Source organism: Pteropus alecto, unplaced genomic scaffold, assembly GCF_000325575.1.
Source record: "Pteropus alecto unplaced genomic scaffold, ASM32557v1 scaffold73, whole genome shotgun sequence".
Classification (NCBI taxonomy): domain Eukaryota; kingdom Metazoa; phylum Chordata; class Mammalia; order Chiroptera; family Pteropodidae; genus Pteropus; species Pteropus alecto.
This window is the reverse complement of record NW_006436284.1, coordinates 6,606,119-6,626,907: the sequence shown is the minus strand read 5'-3', so window position 1 is coordinate 6,626,907 and position 20,789 is coordinate 6,606,119. Positions and strand designations below refer to the sequence as shown.

The 20,789-nt window shown below is 34.8% G+C and overlaps 1 protein-coding gene and 2 pseudogenes across 1 annotated transcript in view; 2 read left to right on the top strand and 1 right to left on the bottom strand.

Annotated features, from left to right (window-relative positions):
* Positions 1–8,790: 8,790 nt before the first annotated feature.
* Positions 8,791–20,789, bottom strand: part of MAP3K1 (mitogen-activated protein kinase kinase kinase 1) — a 71,794-nt gene continuing 59,795 nt past the window's right edge. The window contains 6 exon segments of the mRNA XM_015589853.2: positions 8,791–10,326; positions 11,594–11,725; positions 12,431–12,573; positions 13,948–14,079; positions 19,785–19,947; positions 20,620–20,772. Coding sequence (XP_015445339.1) covers positions 10,177–10,326; positions 11,594–11,725; positions 12,431–12,573; positions 13,948–14,079; positions 19,785–19,947; positions 20,620–20,772 — 873 coding nt within the window. The 3' untranslated portion in view covers positions 8,791–10,176.
* Positions 13,176–13,828, top strand: LOC112480212 (annotated as a pseudogene).
* On the top strand, positions 17,727–17,842 carry LOC112480229 (annotated as a pseudogene).

The window sequence follows — 20,789 nt, the reverse complement described above, 5'->3', positions numbered from 1 at the left end:
TGAGCTGTTTTGAGCAAACCTACCAATGTTTATCTGCTCCTAGGTAAGCAAGAAGGGGTACTCTTCCTTCTTTCCACCTTCAGAGGCGGGAGTTAAGATTTTCTCTCTGGAAAAAGACTAAGTTTATGTTGACAAACTAGCACATATCCAGACATTTAATGAAATCCTGGCATTATTTATTCACTCTTTTTAAGGGAAGGATCAGTAAATAACTTAGAGCTTTGACTTTGTCCAAGAAAGAAGTGTTTTTCAAACTATAAGCTGGAAGATAGGCTTACTTTGCATGAATCAGATGATACATTTTTAGTCCCCTTGTTTCTTGAGTGAAATTTTAGTGTGTGTGTGTGTGTGTGTGTGTGTTTGTGTTGAGGAGGAGGGAGGTATAGGAAGTAAGAGACAGAACTTTGATTTCACAGTTCTTTGATGGAAGAGAGTATATTTAAAGATGGTGGGTATTCTGGAGGCTATTTGAATAGCTTCATTGTCTAAAGTGGGTAACATAACTGGCAAATATTTATTCACTCATAACTGTGTACAGCTTCAAAAGATTACCGTCAAGTTGGAAAAATATATAATTTAGAAAAACTAAATATTAATTACCAAAGAATTTCAGTGTGAATTACTGAAGTTTAGGAGTGTGTCAAAGATAAATAGGTAGAAGAGAGGTGGAAGGAAAGGGAAAGCATAAGCCACAGTTCTGAGTGTAGCCTGAGGATACCGTGGGTCCCTAGGACCTTTTTAGAGATCTGCAAGGTCAAAACTATTTTCATAATAGATCTAAGATGTTATTTGTCTTTATTTTGTCCCATTCTCTTACTTGGGTGTAGTGGAATTTTCTAGGGGGTTACATGATGTGTGATAAGACAGATTGAAATCAGAAGCTAAAACGAGAATCTAGCTGTCTTTTATTAAGCTGGAAATGAAATAGATTTGCAAAAATATAAAAAAATGCTATTTTTCTCACTACTCGGGGGGAGTTACCTACTTTTCATAAAGATGTTATCCGTTTTAACATGTAAAAGATTTTTAAATTGATTTAATGAATTAATAAGTAAATATTTTAAAATTTATGTTTTAATGTGATACACTATCAATAGATATAAACCACATAAACAAAAGCTTCTTGGAAACTTCATTTTTAAAAGTGTAATGGAGTCCGAAGACAAAAATGTTTGAGAATCAAGTGTTAGAACCACATATTGTTATGCAAAAGTTTGAGAAGGCAAGTATGTGACAAAGCATTTAATTGGACATTGACGTTAATGCCAACTCTATGAATTACAGTAGTATGTTGCATATTGATAAAATTAGACACAACATATTTTGAAGTTATTTTGTGCTGTAGGACCTAAAAATATTGCATAAAAAGAAAAATAAAAAGGTCTCTGCTAGTCTTTGTGAAAATTAGCAAAAGCCATTCTAATTCCAGCCACTTTATTGCCATCTAGTGGAAAATAATTATACTAAACACACAAATCTATTAGGACTGAGGCGTGAGTGATGCTCCATAGAGTTATGTAGTACACGGTTGTGGTAGCTTTGAGTATCAATTGGAAGATTCAGTGCCATTGGTTGTCAGCTGCTTCTCAGACCATATTATGACAGCAAAAAGTTTGAGAACCACTGGCATGAGCAAAGGTGCTGAGATGGGATTGAACACAGTGGATTCAGAGAATGTAATGATCTGCTTAGAGCAAAATTTACATTAGAAATAGTAGGAAAGAAAGTTTTTAGGCAGAGTAAGGTCAGATCGTTGGAAAATCTTGAGATTTGTGGTAGTAGGTGGTAGGTAGTTATTAAAGGTCCTTAAGTAGAGCATTAGTATATAGAAATAGTTTGGGAAGCTCAGAACAGTGGTTGGTAGGATTGATGGATGGATGCGTGGTGGGTGGGTGGGTGGATGGCTGAGTGGGTGGGTGGATGGGTGGATGGGTGGGTAGATGGATAGATGGATAGATGGATGATGGATAGATGGATGGGTGGGTGGGTGGATGGTCACCCAAGAGCAGGGTGGTTTTGAGAGCAGGAAACCAGGAAATAAGGTATCAAGTATCTTGATATAGCCTCTTCTTGGTCGTGAGTGTCGGAAGGGGATAGGAGAATAGGAATGTCCTGCTTGGTAAACATCAAATCTAGGTTTTAGACTGGAAAATGGAATTCTCAATGATTGCCTTGAGTTTTGTTTTTCAATTTTCTAAGAACTCTGAGTTAACTGCTCTATTCCTGAGAAAAAGGTGAGGTAAAGTCTGATTTTCAGATTTTTGGCAAAGTTCACACACTGTTAAGATCATCCTTTAATTAAAGAAAAGTTTTACTCTACTGCCCTATTCTAGATCTTGTGTAGTTGCCTAAGTAATTCTTCCATTGGTTGTCAATTAGCATAGGCCACTGAAATACAGAAACAGCCTCAGGGAAGGAAAAAAGAAAAAAGCAAGAAAATTAAGGTAAAATGCAAAAAAAAAAAAAAAAAAAAAAGAAGAAAAAGAAGAAGATATTAGGCCAAACCAAAATATATACAAACTTAGAAATATTTTCCCAACTGTTTATCTTGAAAATTTCCAATCTATAGAAAAACATAACAAGCAACCATATATAGATTCACCAATTGTTAACATTTTGCAGCAATTCCCCCCGTATATACATACACATATATTTTTTCTTTTTGCATTTGAATATAAGTTCTAGACATCAGCTTCCCAAGAATGACATTTTCTCTTCCCAATACTATTATCGCATCTTTAAAAAATGAACATTAATTCAATATCGTGAATATACAGTCCATATTTAAATTTCTCTAATTTCAAAATTGCCTTCTTTTTGTTCTTTTCTTATTTGTTTTTTAAATTGAATCTAAGTTCACACATTGCATTTGGTCTATTTTAATCAAGTCTAATGTATGCCCTGCTTTCATTTCTTTTTTATGACTTAAAATTTTTATGAAGAAACCAGGCTTGGTGTCTTGCATAATGTTCTTTTTTTTTTCCCCCAGCAGAATAGCAGAAATTATTATTTTTTATTTTTACATTTTTAGTTATTAAAAAATTTTCCCCATCTTTCAATCCCCCTTCCCTTTGGCAAGCATCCACTTATTCTCTATAGACCTATGGGTCTGTTTCTGTTTTGTTTAAAAAAATTTTTTTTATTAAGGTATAGTTGGCATACAATATTTTATTAGCATTAGGTCTACAACATAGCGGTTTGACATTTATATACCTTATGATGTGGTCACCATACTAAGTCTAGTAAGCACCTATCACCATGTAAAGTTATTAAAATACTATGATTGTATTCCCTGTGGTTTACACTACATCATATGTGATTTATCTTTCTCTGTCTGACTTATTTCACTTAGCATAATATCCTCTAGGTCCATCCAGTTGTCTCAGACAGCAAAATTTCATTCTTCTTTATTGCTGAGTACTATTCCCTTGTATTTATATACCATGTTTTCTTTATTCATTATTTTATTGTTGGACACCTAGGTTGCTTCTCTATCTCAGCTATTGTAATTAATGCTATAATAAAAATAGGGGGGCCACGTTATCTTTTCAAATTAGATTTTTTTTTTTTGTTTTCAAGAGTGGGATTGCTGGGTGGCATGGTAGTTCTAGTTTTAATTTTTTGAGGAACTTCCATACTGTTTTTCCATTGTGGCTACATCAATTTATATTCCTGCCAACAGTGCACGAGGGTTCCCTTTTTTCCACATCCTCGCCAAGATTTATTTGTTGACTTTCTGATAGTAGTCATTCTGACAGGTGTGAGGTGATATCTAATTATGGTTTTGATTTGCATTTCCCTAATAATTATTGATGTTGAGCATCTTTTCATGTGTCTGTTGGCCATCTGAATATCTTCTTGGAAGAAATGTCTATTCATGTCCTCTGCCCACTTTTTTAATAGGATTGTTTGATTTTTATATGTTGAATTATAAGAGTTCCTTGTATATTTTGGATATCAATCCCTAATCAGATATATCATTTGTGAATATCTCCCCTGATTCAGTAGGTTGTCTTTTCATTTTTTTGATGATTTCCTTTGCTGTGCAAAAGCTTTTTAGTTTGATATAGTCTCATTTGTTTAATTTTGCTTTTGTTCCCCTTGCCTTAGGAGACAGCCCAAGAGATATTGCTAAGACCGATGTCAGAGTTTGTCTGTATTTTCTTTTAGCAGTTACATAGTTTCAGGTCTTACATTTAAATCTTTAATTCACTTTTAGTTTATTTTTGTATATGGTGTAAGAGAGTGGTCAAGCTTAATTTTTTTTGCATGTATCTGTCCAGTTTTCCCAACACCATTTATCGAAGAGACTGCCCTTTTCTCATTGAGTATTCTTTGCTCCCTTGCCAAATATTAGTTGACTTTATATGTGAAGTTTTATTTCTGGGCTTTACATTTAAATCTTTAATTCACTTTTAGTTTATTTTTGTATATGGTGTAAGAGAGTGGTCAAGCTTAATTTTTTTTGCATGTATCTGTCCAGTTTTCCCAACACCATTTATCGAAGAGACTGCCCTTTTCTCATTGAGTATTCTTTGCTCCCTTGCCAAATATTAGTTGACTTTATATGTGAAGTTTTATTTCTGGGCTTTTGATTCTGTTCCATTGATCTGTGTCTTTTTTTTTTTTTTTTTTTTTTTGCCATTATCATACCATTTTGGTTACTAAATCTTTGTAGTACAGTTTGAAATCAGGAAGTGGGATGCTTCCAGCTTTGTTCTTTCTCAAAATTGTTTTGGCTATTAGGGGTCTTCTGTGGTTCCATACAAATTTTAGGATTGTTTTTTCTATTTCTGTGAAAAATGTTACTGGAATTTTGATAGAGATTGCATTAAATGTATAGATGGCTTTGGATAGTATGGACATTTTAACAATATCCTTTTCCATGAACACTGAATATCTTTCTATTTATTTGAGCCTAAGTGTTTTTCATCAAAATTTGTTTTCATTGTATAGATCTTTCACCTCCTTAAATGTATTCCTAAGTATCTTATTTTTGATGCTATTGTGAATGAGATTGTTTTCTTTCTTCCTTTTTCAGTTATTTTATTGTTAGAGTATAGAAATGCACCTGATTCCTATGTGTTGATTTTGTATCCTGCAACTTTACTGAATTCATTGATTAGTTCTAACAGGTTTTTGATGGCCTTTAGGAGTTTCTGTATATAAGATAATATCATTCGCAAAGATAGTTTTACCTCTTCCTTTCTGACTTGGATGGCTTTTGTATCTTTTTCTCGTCTAATTGTTCTGGCTAAGACTTCCAGTACTACGTTGAATAGGAGTGGTGTGACTGGGCACCCTTGATTGTTCCTGATCTTAGAGAAAAAACTTTCAACTTTTCACTGTTGAGTATGATGTTCGTTGTGGGTTTGTCATATTATGTTGAGGTATGTTCCATTTATACTCAAATTATTGTGAGTTTTTATCATGACAGGATGTGTTGTATCATGACAGCATTTGTCAAATACTTTTCTGCATCAATTAAGATGATCATATTATTGTTATCTTTTATTCTGTTAATATGGTTTATGACATTTATTGATTTGCATATGTTGAACCTTGTATCCCAGGAATATATTCACTTGATCGTGGTGTATGATCCTTATAATGTGCTGTTGAATTTGGTTTGCTAATATTTTATTGAGAAGTTTTGCATTTATATTCATCAGGTATATTGGCCTGTAGTTTTCTTTCTTTTTTTTTAATTCTCTCTCCCCGCCTCCCCCACCCCCCGCCACTTCCACCCCTGGTTGCCATCTCCCCTTAAGAACTGGATCTCTGAAGGCGGGGTGTCTCCTCCCATGCGCTCCGGGCCTGGGCGAACAGTGTTAGGTTAATGGAGAGCACAGATCACAGATTTGGCACCTACCTTCACCTGCTGCCTGGGTGGGGGCAGGGCTCAACAAAGGAATATTGGCACCTGCCAGCACTTCCGTCCCTGGAGAGAGCTGCCCCAACTCATACTCCTCCAGCCCTTGCCCTGAGATTAGTCAGTTCAGTTCCTCCTTGTATGTCCCTGGCCCAATTGGAGCTACTGCCCTTGTCCTGGAGCCAGAATGAGTTTGTGAGCAAGTGTCTGTGCATTAGCTCTTTAAGAGCAGCTTGTCTGTCTCCCACAACCCCTATCTCTCTGGTACACAGTCCATGCTGGTTTTCACAGCTAAATATTATGGGGACTCCTCTTAAGTACTTGTGCCCTTGGCTGGGGAGCCTAGTGTGGGGCTGGGACCCCTCACTCTTCAGGGGTGACCTCCACAATGGAAATACCCCTTCTGATATTTGATCTCACCACACTTGGTGTGGGACTGCCTTTTCTGCATCTCTGCTCCTCCTACCAGTTAACTACAGGACTTCTGTTCAGCTAGCCTTCAGGTTGTTCTCAATGATGGCTGTTCTATAATTTGTTGTAATTCTCATGTGATTGTAGGAGGAGGTAAGCACTCCGCCATCTTAATCAGAAGTTGCCTGGACTCTCCTCATAATTTCTTTTCTGGACACTGCAATTGTCTTCTGACCTCTTCTCTGCTTCTTGTACTACCCTATTTGCTTCTTGCTTCAAGATGCTGCTAGAGTGATTTTTATGAAATAAAAATATGATTATGCCACTCCCTGTGAAAGATTTTTCAGTATCGCACCATACCTCATTATTTCTCTTCCTTTCCTTTTCACCCTTGTTAGAACCCTTATCTTCTCAGTATGTCCGCACAGATGTTGAAAATTTCATTTAGCAAATTGACTTTAAAGGAAAATAGCAATTATCTCAAAAATAAAGTCCTACATAATAGAAATGTCAGTATTGTGTGAAGAGAACTTTGGGTCATGAAGACTTTGCCTCATAGCTTAGCCTAGTGATATTTTGCTAAAATAACAAAAGTGTACATTTTAGCAAAAATATCCAGAGCCTATTTAAAAGATGTACATTTTAAATCAAATTACAGAAATTTTAAAACAGATGTAGAGACACGAAATGGCTTCTGAACTCAGTCATTCAGTGACATTTCTTACCTTACAGGATTGAATCATCTAGATTTTGATTGTTTAATCATGCGAGAAACAACTACTGAGCAGAAAAATGAAGGATGAAGGTGGAACACACACAACCACAAATACCATCTAAGACTATAAAACTGTGGGGCAGGCCTAGTAAGTTCCCTGGTATGCCTTGAATTGCAGCCTGATTGACACTGCTTTTCCTCATTTGTAAAATGGAGTATAATCACTGTTTCAAAGTACTGACAAACAGTAGCAGGTGAATGAATCTTCTCCTTCCCAACAATTTAACAAAGAGGACAGATTTTTTTTTAATACCTTATTATATAAAGTTACATGAACAGAAGCAATTAAGTTTAATGTGTGCTGAGAACAGTGGCAGTGTTTATGAGAAAGTATATAGCATAGAGAAGGTCAAGGAAGAACTAAGGAATGGTTCTAGATTGAATGAGCTTGAAGAAACATGACAACTAAGAGCAACACGTGATCTTGGTTTGGATCCTTTTGTTATAAAGGACATACCTGGGCAGCTGGCCAAACCTGAGTGGGGCCTTTGGGTAAAGGGTATATGAGAGTTCTTTGTGGTGTTCTTACAACTTTTTTGTAAGTATGAAATTATTTCAAAATAAGTAAAAGTAACAACCTTTGTTCAAAAACTTTTATTTACTATAAAGACAAAACACCAAAATAGGTACAAATACTATAAAATTGGTTCAATGGGGTAAAAATTTTAATTAAAATATCAATATATTTAAAATAACAAAGGATATATTTAAGCCAAATTTTCTTAACCCAGAGATTTTTTTTTTTTGTAACATTTGCTTACACAGTAAGGTGCTAATAGAAGTTAGCCCTTAAGCCCTGGAAGTCTTAGGAATCATAGTCACACAGCAAATATAATTTCATTGTGAAAGTGAACTTTGGTAGAAGAAAAATCTATAGGACACCTGAGGTAGTAGAAACTGGAATAAACAGCAGTAGACATTATTTACAACTTGAGTACCAAATAACATTAAGAACACAAAAATAATTACACAATACAATTTTCAGTCCAGCTTTGATCCAAAGAAAATAAGAATATTACATCACATTTGCATTGAAAACAAAACAAAAAAAACAAAACACCACAATTACCAGCAAGCTGAGGGAACTGCAAACAAACTCAAACAATGGATTTTGACATCTAGAGGCTATTTGAGTTTGAAATGTGGTGGGCATGGTGATCTACAAAGTAATACTGATTAGCTGAGGTTCCTCAGTTTATACAGTTTACATTTCTGTCAGACAGTATTAATCTGACCAATGATCTTCCAGTACATAAAATGGCAAGAGTGCATCCTTTAAAGCTTGCACATGAGAGACTTGGAAACAATCTTATTAGAACTGTGATAATTCTAAGTAGTCAGAAAAAAAAAGAAAATAGAAAGTCAAGTACAACACATGTAGAGCTACCAAACTTCACATTTCGGTACTATTTTTAACTCTTCAAATATTGCCAATCTTCCAAACACAGGAATGTAAAATTTCACTAAGAAACACATTCACATTAAAGAAAAACTGCTTTTTAAAAAATTATATGCAATATATCCCTGTAAACTTGAAACATTTTTTAATTTGTGTTGTACATTTAAAATGTACTCTATATAGCTTATTTAGTTTATCCTGAGTCTTTGAAATAACCAATTCTATTTCATTCTGCAACAATTCATCTGGCTTCTGAAGAGTTAAAACTTAACATCTCAAAAAGTTGTATTAAATAATCAGTACTTGATTTAAGACACTCATCTTTGAAATAACCAATTCTATTTCATTCTGCAACAATTCATCTGGCTTCTGAAGAGTTAAAACTTAACATCTCAAAAAGTTGTATTAAATAATCAGTACTTGATTTAAAAGACTCAAAAAAAAAAAAAGGGATAAAAGAGCTGCCATTTTCCTTCAGGAGTCCATGCATTTGAATTCATTTCAGATGAAAACTATTAATTAGATAATTGTGCAAAATCAAAGGAATTAGTAAATGAAATGCACTTTTTAATTTCTGAACACATTTTCCAAGTTCAAAGCAAATTTATTGTTTAAAAATACTATTACTCATTGGTAGTTGAATAATTAAGTTAACTTTAATTATCAGCCAGGCCGACTGTAAATAGATAATGCATGGCAGAAGGAAAATAGCAGTTACATGTTATTATCAGTTACATGTGGTGATGATGAACGATGAATTGTTACATACAGAGTAAGACTTAAATGGTGTGAAGTTTCCTACAAAAGAAACCAATACATTAAAAATTCAAATAAATTTCAAGGTAATCTTGATCTTGGTTGTGAGCTGCATCACAGAGAATAGTTGATTTTCACTTAATTTATATTTAACCTGCATGAGAAGAGCAGTAACTGACTCAATGAAGGTAGTATTAAATTCCAATTTTAAAAACAAACAAAATTCTGTATTTAAAAAAAACTCTTGCAATAGCAAGATATTTAATAAACTCTAGTTCACATCTAGTTCTTTTTTTTCTGATTTGAAAAGCTCACCTCTCCCTGAATATTAAAAATGAAGGTGAAATGAAAATATAGAACCATAATTTCCAAAAACGAAATGAATGGGCCAACAGTAAAATGCACGACGAACCACAATTGCCCAGGCATTAAAAAAAATAAAGGTCAACTGTGGATCATAAAGAAGTTATCAACTTTTAAAAATATATTTATTTACTGCTACTTATAGCATATTCTGACCTAGAAGAGGCAGATACTGATTTTCATAACCAGTGACAAAAAAATTGAACGGAATTGCAGAACCCTCTGCTTGTGATCACAATATGAAATGGAAGAATAATTGAAACATTAAAATAGCTCCTGAGCCCCTCAGCTGCTAATATTGCTGAAAAAGTGCTCCAAAAGATAAAATAATTATGCTTCTGTTTATTAGTCATGCAAACTTCATTCCTGTTCACCTAGGGCCAGTTCTTTGAAAGGCACGGTTTACAGTTTCTGCAACAAATCGTGGACTTTTGCATACCAAGCTTAGGTACAGAGCATGATTTGTCAATCACATACTTAGGTAGGGTTCCTCACTGGTCTCGTTCATAGCTGTTCAGTGGCACAAAGGCCAGTGTGGTTCCCCACAAAAGTTCTCTTATTGAGCATCCTGTCTCCATTATAGTTTATCTGTATAATTGGCTACCATGTAGTACGGAAGACCGGATGCTTCAGTAGCTCTCTCGACGGAGGTCTGTCCTGAGGTTGAAGTTCTAAACAACGAAGAGCCACATCTCGTAAACCGGGAGACAAATGTGAAGGGATGGATGGAGCAGTAGTTGCACTAGCAATCTGTAGGAGAAACACCAAAATGTTGAAGCTTTCTACAACTGGAACCTTTGATATAGAAGTACAAGTGCATATATTTCATAATCTCTACATATGCATCTGTGCATAGAAAATAGAAACTGAAGCAGAAGTGAGTGCACTTTTTGCTAATGAGGAGTCTATGGAAAAATTCACCCATTCAACGGGAGGTTTTTTCTAAGAATCTTTCAAATTTTAGGATTTTTGAACTTTATCAAATACATCTGATAAGATCTACTCTTTTGTTTATTGTCTCAAATGAACAAGGCTAACTGCATCCAAATGATTAGACAGGTAAAGTGTTCACTCAAATGAATTCTGCATTCTTCATATTCACTCTACGAGATGGTTTATTCCCTTTGTTTCACTGCACATTTTCTACCTTTTTCAGCAGAGAGATCTATTCAGTTTGAGAGAGACCTATTCAGTTTGAGAGACTAAATCTGGCCAGTCAATACAGTATATCAGAAACACAACTGCACTGATTTTTTTCAGGTACTGAGGAAGTTATATAAGTGTGAGGTGCTGGGGGGCTAGAGGATTAATACTAGTAGCCACTTTGCACAGAGGTGACTGTGTGGTAAGTGCTTTACTCAGGCCCAGAGGTAATTTTGTTTATCCTTATAATAATCCCATGCTATATTACACATTTTATGAAAGAAAACAGAGTAGATGTAAGTAATTTCCCTAGTCACATGGCTATTAAAGGATGGAGCCAGGATTTGAAACCAAGTCTAAATAACTCCATAGCCCAAGCATTTTAGCTAGCACATGTCTGAGTCAAAAGCTAAAAATCTCAGTCATGCACTATTCTCTGGTGGAAATAAAGAGAATGGATTTGAGAGTTGTCAGTAAGGTAGAACAGACAGGATTTGGCAACTGACTTGGGTGTGAAATTTGTAAATACAGAAAATAACAATTTAGAATTTTAAAATATGTGGATTGTGTATAGTACACGAAGAGCTTCAAGTATTTGAATTTAAAGTTTGATATGTACATATGTACATATTTCATGCAGGAGCAATGATTCCGTATCTGCTAATTCAGTGTTCATAGCAACTTTACAGAACATAACTACTGGGAAGAATGAGAACTGACTGTACATGCCGCCAACATTCACCACACCATATAAATTCCTGGAGATATATAAATATATACTTATTTCAAGGAAGCTATGCCTTTATGTTAGATTGATAGTTAAGGAGAACCTAACATGAAAATTTGCCTCCTGTCAATCTTAGCTCACAATTACCTTGAATATCAAAGCAAGATGATTGGAATGTTTTTCTGCATTCCAAGGTGGTTTAGCACAAGCCATTTCTATAATAGCACAGCCAACACTCCACACATCACAGCTCCTACCATACTGCTGACCTCTGAGTACCTGAAATAAAGCAGAGAGTTAACTTGGAAATGATTCGTTAAAAAATGAGAAAGTCACTCTATAATTATGGATTCCAGTTTTTTACTTTAGAGCAAAGCAAAGGTACCAAAAGCAATTTCATGGATGATATGCTGTCTCATTTATCTTATTTACAAGTTTAATCTCCTATGTAGCACAAAAGTATTTAGAAGAATTGTGAGGTTCTGAACAAGAGTCACATGAAACCACAGAAGCAGCCCCAGTGTACTTGGTAAACCATGGGGCAACAGGACAATCAACACTCACAACAGATAAATATGAAGAGTTCTACATAAATATGAAGAGTTCTGAACACAACAGAAGAGGCCAATGCTTAAAACTTCTTCCACTGTTAATAAGACCTGCTTCTGTGTACTCATCTCCCTTTGGAATAGAGAACCATTTTTAAAACTTCTATTATGTGTACTTTGGGTTTAATACAAAATACCTACTATAAACTAACCAATTCTTTATTATAAACAGCCTTTAAGCAAATCTATTAAGGCAAAGATTGAAGGGGTTAAAGTTCTAAAATCAAAGATATCATTAAAACCCTATTTTTAGGGCCATGGACTGACTTCTAATTGGTAAGCACATACTGGATAACACTGCAAAATAATTTGGTATAATGCTGTCACACAGAACTCAGAAATATTTTTTTTCATCATACTCAAAGCTGCTTCTCACCTCAGGTGCCATAAATGCAATTGTCCCCAATAACTGTCCCTGAAACTCTCCTGCACCAGTTCCTTTTGATGCCAACCTGGCTGCAGCTCCAAAATCTGCAATTCTCAGTCTCTGACCTGTGCTGTCAATTAGCAAATTGGCACCTGTCAACAAAAACAGCAAATGACCTTGTATGTTAAAAACAAAAGGACAGATTAAAAACTCAGTAAAATACTACTAATTACATATGACAATGATGAAAGAAATGGACTACATGTAAGAGGTTCAGAGAAATCTACCCTCCCTCCCAAATCACTTCATTTTGCTAAAGGCATGCAGGTTTCTACAGTGTAAAATTAATAAAATCCAGTGCCTCAGAGGGAAAATCTGACAAAGTATCAAGGCACAAGGAGATAAAGGCAGAGTTTTAGTGAAACTTTTAAGTGTTGAAAATCTTTAATATAATGATTCTAACAAAAATCTTAGAGAAAGTTCAAATTTTAGTGTGGTTTACATTTTAAGACAAAGTTCTGCTGAAACATACTGACCTAGACCAATTCAAATTACTGTAGTTTCATAATTACAGCTTAATATAAAAATGTTTAAATTACCTGTATATGCTATCTCAAATATTAAAGACATTCACGTCAGAAAACCAAAGTTGCGCTTAACTGAACTGCAAAAGTTTGAAAGGATTTTTCTTAAAAGACATTTATAATATCCCAGTTATTCTAAATAAAACTGGGAACAGGAACTTTTGGGAGGCAGTACAGCATGAGACCAAGACAGGAACTGGAGACCTGGATTCTATACTTGGTTTGCCATCAGCTGGCAGTAAGATTGTGAAAAAGTCACAGCCTCTCTGAGGAAGTCAGATTATGTGATGCAGAAGGTTCTTTTGTTTCTAATAATTCTAGTTCTTTGAGTAACTCAGGAGAAACAATGCCCTAGTTGATTTCAAGTTAGAAACTATCGCCCTTTCGGTCCTTGCACGTAGGGGAACAGGTCGTGAAAAAAGGAGGACCTGGTGTGCTACCGCCATTTCTTCAGTTTTGGATCCCTGCTCCTTCTGTAGGGCTTCCAACAGTGCCATGTTGAGACAGAGCATCCGGAGGTTCACAACCTCAGTGGTCCGTAGGAGCCACTATGAGGAGAGCCCAGGGAAGAATTTGCCATTTTCAGTGAAAAATAAATGGTGGTTGCTAGCTATGATGACTTTGTACTTTGGATCTGGATTTGCTGCACCTTTCTTTATAGTAAGCCACCAGATGCTTAAGAAATAAGGATGTTTTAGTTAATCCATGAAATTGATGTGAAGAGCATTTTAAGAGGTGCAGTCCCCTTGAAAAATGGATCATACTGTTGAACTTAACATACTAGATATGTTTGTAAACTTGTGACATGAATCTTTAATGCTTCTCTGAAATACCAAATGCGATAACTGGAAAAAAAAAACAAACCACAACTATCAACAAAGATCCAAGTTTCAAAATTATATTTGTTTTCTACTTGTTGCTAGTGAATAAAAGAATTCCTACCTTTGACATCTCTGTGAATGATCTGGTTTTCATGCAGATATGAAAGGCCACGAAGTAATTGTTCAGTATAGTTAATAACTACTGATTCCTTGAAGGCTCCATATTTACTGAGCAAATGAGCCACAGAACCCCCTATGAGACAAACATATAGTAATAATTAGAATAAACTTAAATCACACTAAAATTATTATACTTTGTTTATATAAGGTTGCACTATATGAGCTCACATGCACATTTGAAATGTTCAGTTTATACTCTGCATCAGAAATGAAACTGATTTGAAAACTAACACATTCCAGTAATCTCAAAACCTATCGTTTACGAGACATTTTCATGGAGTCATCATGAACTAGTTTTCTGGAAGATCAAGATTTCAGAAAGCTTTAAAAGATAATTTTGGATGCAAATATTTCTGAACTGTATAATTCACCTCTCTTTTCGACCAAGGTGTACAAAATGCCTTTCTTAAGGACTTAAGTAAACAATGCTAACTTGTTATTTAGCAGAAGGTAAAGAGAATGGGAGGAACCAGAAGGCCTAGACTTAGGTCTTCTTATCCTACTTACTACCTCTGATCTGGGACAAGTCACAAACTCAGCTGCATTTAAAAGTTTATAATCGTCAATCTAAATATCACAACCCAGCTACAACCAACATCAGAGAATAATATACTAAAGAACTGATCTGTAGAAGTTGAGGTTAAGATGGAAGGGAGTAGGTAGATCCTGGACTTACCTTCTCCCATGGGCACACCAAAACTACAACTAAATATAGGGCAACCATTACTGAGAATGACCTGAAGACTAGCTGAACAGAATTTCTACATCCAAGGATATAAAGATGATGACACACTGTGTTGAGTAGGAGGGGCACAGATGTGGTCTGGACAGGACCCACACCCCCAATGTGGTGATTCACAAATAGGAGGGATATCATAGCCACGGTGGTTCCCCTGAGGGAACCACATGGTGGTTCTCCCCATATTATGGGAAACATAATCCATAGCCTGAGGATAAACCCCATCCACTGGCGTGCCTGTAGTAATCATGGCCCAACTACAACAGGAAAGCATACTCAACTCACACAGGGGACACCCCTGCAGCACCTGGCTCTGGTGACTAAGGGGGATTGTGCCATTGGGATCCACAAGGCACCTTCTACATAAGATCACTCTTACAAGACTGGGAGATGTAGGTGAACTACCTAATAGAACCAAACACAGAGAGAGAAGCAAAATGAGACAGAGGAATATCTTCCAAATGAAACAAAACCCCAGAAAGAGAAATAAATGAAACAAAGGTAAGCAATCTATCAGATAAAGAGTTCAAAGCAGTGGATATAAAGATGCTCAAAACTTGGGAGAAGAATGGGTGAACCAATCAGAACTAAGGAATAAAATCACAAATGAAAAATATGCTAGAAGGAATCAATAGCATATTAGATGATACAGAAGAATGAATCAGCAATCTGGAAAACAAGGTCTTGGAACTCATGCAATCAGAACAGAGAAAGGAAAAAGTAATTTTTTAAAATGGGGATAATTTAAGGGACCTATGGGACGACATCAAGCATACTAACATTCATACATTAAGGGCCCCAGAAGGACAAGAGAGAAAGGGACAGAATCTATTTGAAGAAATAAAAACTGAAAACTTCCTTTACCTGATGAAGGAAACAGACATCTGAATCCACGAAGCACAGAAAGTTTCAAACAAGATGAACCCAAAGAGACCCACACTAAGACATTTCATAATTAAAATGCCAAAAGTTAAAAGTCCAAGGGATAAAGCAGCTAGTTATGTACAAAGGAACTCTCATAAGGCTAGCAGTTGATTTTTTTTCAGTAGAAACTGTGCAGGCCAGAAGCAATTGCACAATGTATTCAAAGTGATAAAAAGAAAAAGCATACACTCAAGAATACTTTACCTGGCAGGGTTATTCAGAATTAAAGGAGAGAAAGAGTTCAAGAGTTTTTCAAAGAAGCAAAAGCTAAAGGAGTTCATTACTAAACTGGCTCTAAAAGAAATGCTGAAAGGACTTTTTTAAGCAGAAAAGAGGAGGCCAAAACTAAAAATAAGAAAATATAAGAAAGAAAAAAGGTCACTGGTAAAAGTGAACATTTAGTAAAAGTAGTAGATCAACAATTATAGGGCTAGTATAAAGGTTAAAAGACAATAGTAGTAAAATTGTGGGTATTTACATTAATTAAGATATATACACACACAAAGATGTAAAATAAGATGTCAACAACATAAAACATGAGGGGTAGGTGAGTAAAAATGTAGTGCTTTTAGAATGCATTCTAACTTAAGTGACCATCGAATTAAAATAAGCTGCTATAAAGACAGGTTGATATATATGAAGCTCATTACAATCACCAAAAGCAGTAATACATTAAAAAAATAAAAAGAAAGGGATCCAAACATAATATTAAAGAAAATCATCAACACACAAGAGAAGAGCACAATAGTAAAGAGCAGAGAAGAACTATAAAAACAACTAGTAAAGTGACAGTAAAGTACATACCTATTAATGATTACTTTAAATTTAAATGAATTAAATGCTTCAATCAAAAGACAAAGGGTAGCTGAATGGATTAAAAAAAAAGACCCATTTATATGCTGCCTACAAGAGACTCACTTCAGATATAAAGACACACAGACTAAAGTGAAGGGATGGAAAAAGATATTTCATGCAAGTTGAAAAGAAAAGAAAGCTGGAGTGGCAATGTATCAGATGAAATAGAATTTAAAATAAAGACGGTCACAAGAGACAAAGAAGGACATTACATAATGATAAAGGGCTCAATCCAAGAAGAGTATATAACACTTGTAACATAGGAGTACATAAATACATAAAGCAGATTTTAATAGAGACGTAAAGGGAGAGACTGATAGTAAGGGGCTTTAACAACCCAGTTACATCGATGGATAGACCATTTTGACAATCAACAAGGAAACACTGGCCTTAAATGACACCTTGCACCAGATGGATCTAATTGATATTTTTAAAGCATTTCACCCAAAAGCAGCAGAATATACATTCTTGTCAAATGCACATGGAACATTTTCCAGGACAGACCACATGTTAGGCCACAAAACAAGGCTCAATAAATTTAAGAAGACTGAAATCATATCAAGCATCTTTTCTGACCACAGCAGTATGAAACTAGAAATCAATTATGAGAAAATTGGAAAAAAACACAAACATGGAGGCTAAACAACATGCAGCTAAACAATCCATAGGTTAATGAAACCAAAGAAGAAATCAAAAAATACCTTGAGACACGATGAAAACAATCCCATTTATAATTGCATCAAAAATAAAATACCTAAGAATAAATGTAACCAAGGAGGTAAAAGTCCTGTACTTAGAAAACTATTACATTGAAGAAAGAAATTGAAGATGATACATAAATGGAAGAATGCATCATGCTCATGGATTGGAAGGATTAATAAGGCTAAAATACCCATATTACCCAAAGCAATATACTGACTCAATGCAATCCCTATCAAAATACCAATAGCATTCTTCTCAGAATTAGAATAATCCTAAAATTTATATGGAATCACAAAAGACGCCTGAATAGCCAAAGCATTCTTGAGAAAGATGGTCTCTGATGTCAAACTATACTATAAAGCTATAATAATTAAAACAGTATGGTACTGGCATAAAAAACAGACACATTGGATGGGGTTCCATAGTGTAGCAGCAGTTAGCACATCTGCTTTACATGCAGAAGGTCCTGAGTTCACGCCCCAGTGAAGTCACAGTTCATGGTCTATAGCCATGCCACCCTGAACAAGCCCGATGTCTGATCTTGGAAGCTAAGCAGGGTCGGGCCTGGTTAGTACTTGGATGGGAGACCACCTAGGAAGACCAGGTGCTGTAGGCATTAATAATAATAATGATAATAATAATAATAAAACAGACACATAAATCAATGGAATAGACTCAAGAGCCCAGAAATTAACCTACACTTACATGGTCAATCTACAACAAAGAAGGCAAGAATATATGATGGGAGAGAGACAGTCTCTCCTCAATAAAAATGGTGTTAGGAAAACTGGACAGATACATGCAAAAAATGAAGCTGGACCACCCTCTTACACGATATGCAAAAACAGACTCAAAATAGATTAAAGGTTTACATGTAAGACCTGAAATCATAAAACCAGAAAAAACATAGGCTTTTTGACATTGGTCTTAGCAATATCTTCTTGGATATGCCTCCTCAGGAAAGGGCAACAGAAACAAAAATGAATGGGACCACATCATACAAAAGCTTTTGCACAGTGAAGGAAATGATCAACAAAATGAAAAAACAATCTACAGAATGGGAGAAGATACTAACAAATGATATATCTGATAAGGGGTTAATATCCAAAATATATAACGAACTCTCACAACTCAACATATAAAAACCAATCCTATTAAAAAATGGGCAGAAAATGAAAACAGTAATTTGAAAAGATATATGTATGCATCTCTGTTTCACTGCATTATTTACAATAGCCAAGATATGGACACAACCTAGGTGTCCAACAATAGATGGATAAAGATGTGATGTGTTTGTATGTGTATATATGTATGTATATGTAACATATATATAATACATAATATATATAATGGAATATTACTCGGCCATAAAAAAGAATGAAATTTTGTCATTTGCGACAACATGGATAGACCCAAAAGATATTATGTTAAGTGAAATAAGTGAGAGAAAAACAAATACCGTACAATTTCTTTTATATGTGGAATCTAAAAATAAATGAAAAAACAAAACAGAAACAGATTCATAGATACACAGAACTGATGGTTGCCAGAGGGGAAGGGGTGGGAGGATGTGTGAAAAAGGTGAAGAGGAATAAGAGGTACAAACTTCCAGTTATAAAATAAGTCACAGGGATGTAATATGCAGCGATCCTCATCCTTTTTGGCACCAGGCACCGGTGTTCCTATGAGAATCTAATGACTGATGATCTGAGGTGGGTGAGGCAGTGATGCTAGTGCTGGGGAGAGGCTGCAAATACAGATGAAGCTTCGCTCATCCGCTGATGTATATAACACAGAGGAAAGGTCAACAATATCTTAACTTTGTATGGTGATAGATGATTACTAAACAGTGTAGTAATTGCATCATGAGGTATATAAATGTTGAATCACTATGCTGTACACCTGAAACTAATGTAATATTGTATGTCAACTGTAATTCAATTTAAAAAATTGATTTGTAAATAGAAATATACTCTTCAAACACAAAAAAGTATGAAAAGTTAAACCAAGCACTTATCTATTCATTCATTGTACCTTGTCATTTATTTTACTGTATACTCTGCATAATACAACATAAAATGCAGTCTTTATTTGTTCAAGTACATGACAAGTTTTAACTTTATGTTAACTTACAATAAAATTTTCAAGTTATATCTTAATTTTATTTTTATATTGTCATCTTAAAATATATCTTACACCTGTCCAATTAATGAGGGACACCTGGAAAAATATGGATCTTATACATAGCAGGCTTAAAAAAAATCATTCCTATAAAACCATGCTAAACAATCATTTAAAAAGAAATACTAAAAAAGTTTAAAAGGTAGTGGTAATGAATGTTTATATTTAAATGAAAGACAGTGCTCGCTTCGGCAGCAGATATACTAAATGAAAGACAAAGTATTTACAGTTCATCCTACTATGTTAGGGGTGATTTGCTTTTAGAAATCTAAACTATTTAATAAAAATTAGTGTTCATTACAATGTTTTTCCTAAATTTAATATCAACACAAAGTTAAACCTGTGTATTAATTTTGTAATTTAAAACATGGACATACCTGCCATCCATTCGATGAAGAGATTATAATTGCTCTTCTCACATGTGGCTCCCAACATCCTAATGATATTTGGATGATTCAGATGGCTCATCATTCTTATCTCTTCTCTTAATGCTTCCACTACTTCTTCTTGCTCAGATGATGTATTTCTGACATACGTCACCTGTTTCAATAAACGTATTACAAAGTTTTGCTTTCTAATGAGTTTCTATTTACAGTTTTTACTAACAATCTGATCTAAAATGGACAAATCCAAATGAATACATATTAATAGCAGATGGCATTTATGCTCATGCATGCAATGTAAATATATTTTAAAAACCTATTCAAAGTCATTTATATAAGATTCTAGCTTAAGAAGCAGTGAAATATCAGGAAAATGACAAAAAAATTGGGACATAGTCAATCCTCCAAAACTGTCTGAAAACAGAGTAAAAAAGAGAGAAAAGCCCAATCATGGGAGAAGAACCAACATGATTTAAAAATGAAAGCTTTATAATTTTCATATCTTGATGAGCATGTTCATTATAAAAAACCATAGAAATTCCAAGGTGACATTGTATCAGCAGAGTATGAAACGATACCTCTACTAACTATAAAAAGCACAAAATACAAAACAACCTGTATAAAGCCCATCTTGATGTTGCATTTTATAATAATCATGCTTCAGCTTTTAAATAGAATTCATGTTTTTGGTGCTTTGGTAACATCTACTTTGAAATTTAGGTTTCTGAAAACTTAAAGTACATATACACAGGGACATATCCTTTATTCTTTTTATTTGCTTGTTTCATTTTTATAATTTTAATTATTTATATGCTTACTAGATATTTACCTGTTTAACAGCCATTAAAGTTCCAGTTCCCACATCTTGAGCCTGGTAACAAGAAGAAAATGCTCCAAGACCTATCTGCTGACCTTTCAGCCATTCACTGTCTTCTCTGTAAGGTTGTTTTGCTTTGGTATGTCCTGGCAGAGTCTCTGGTGTCTACATATTAAATGAAA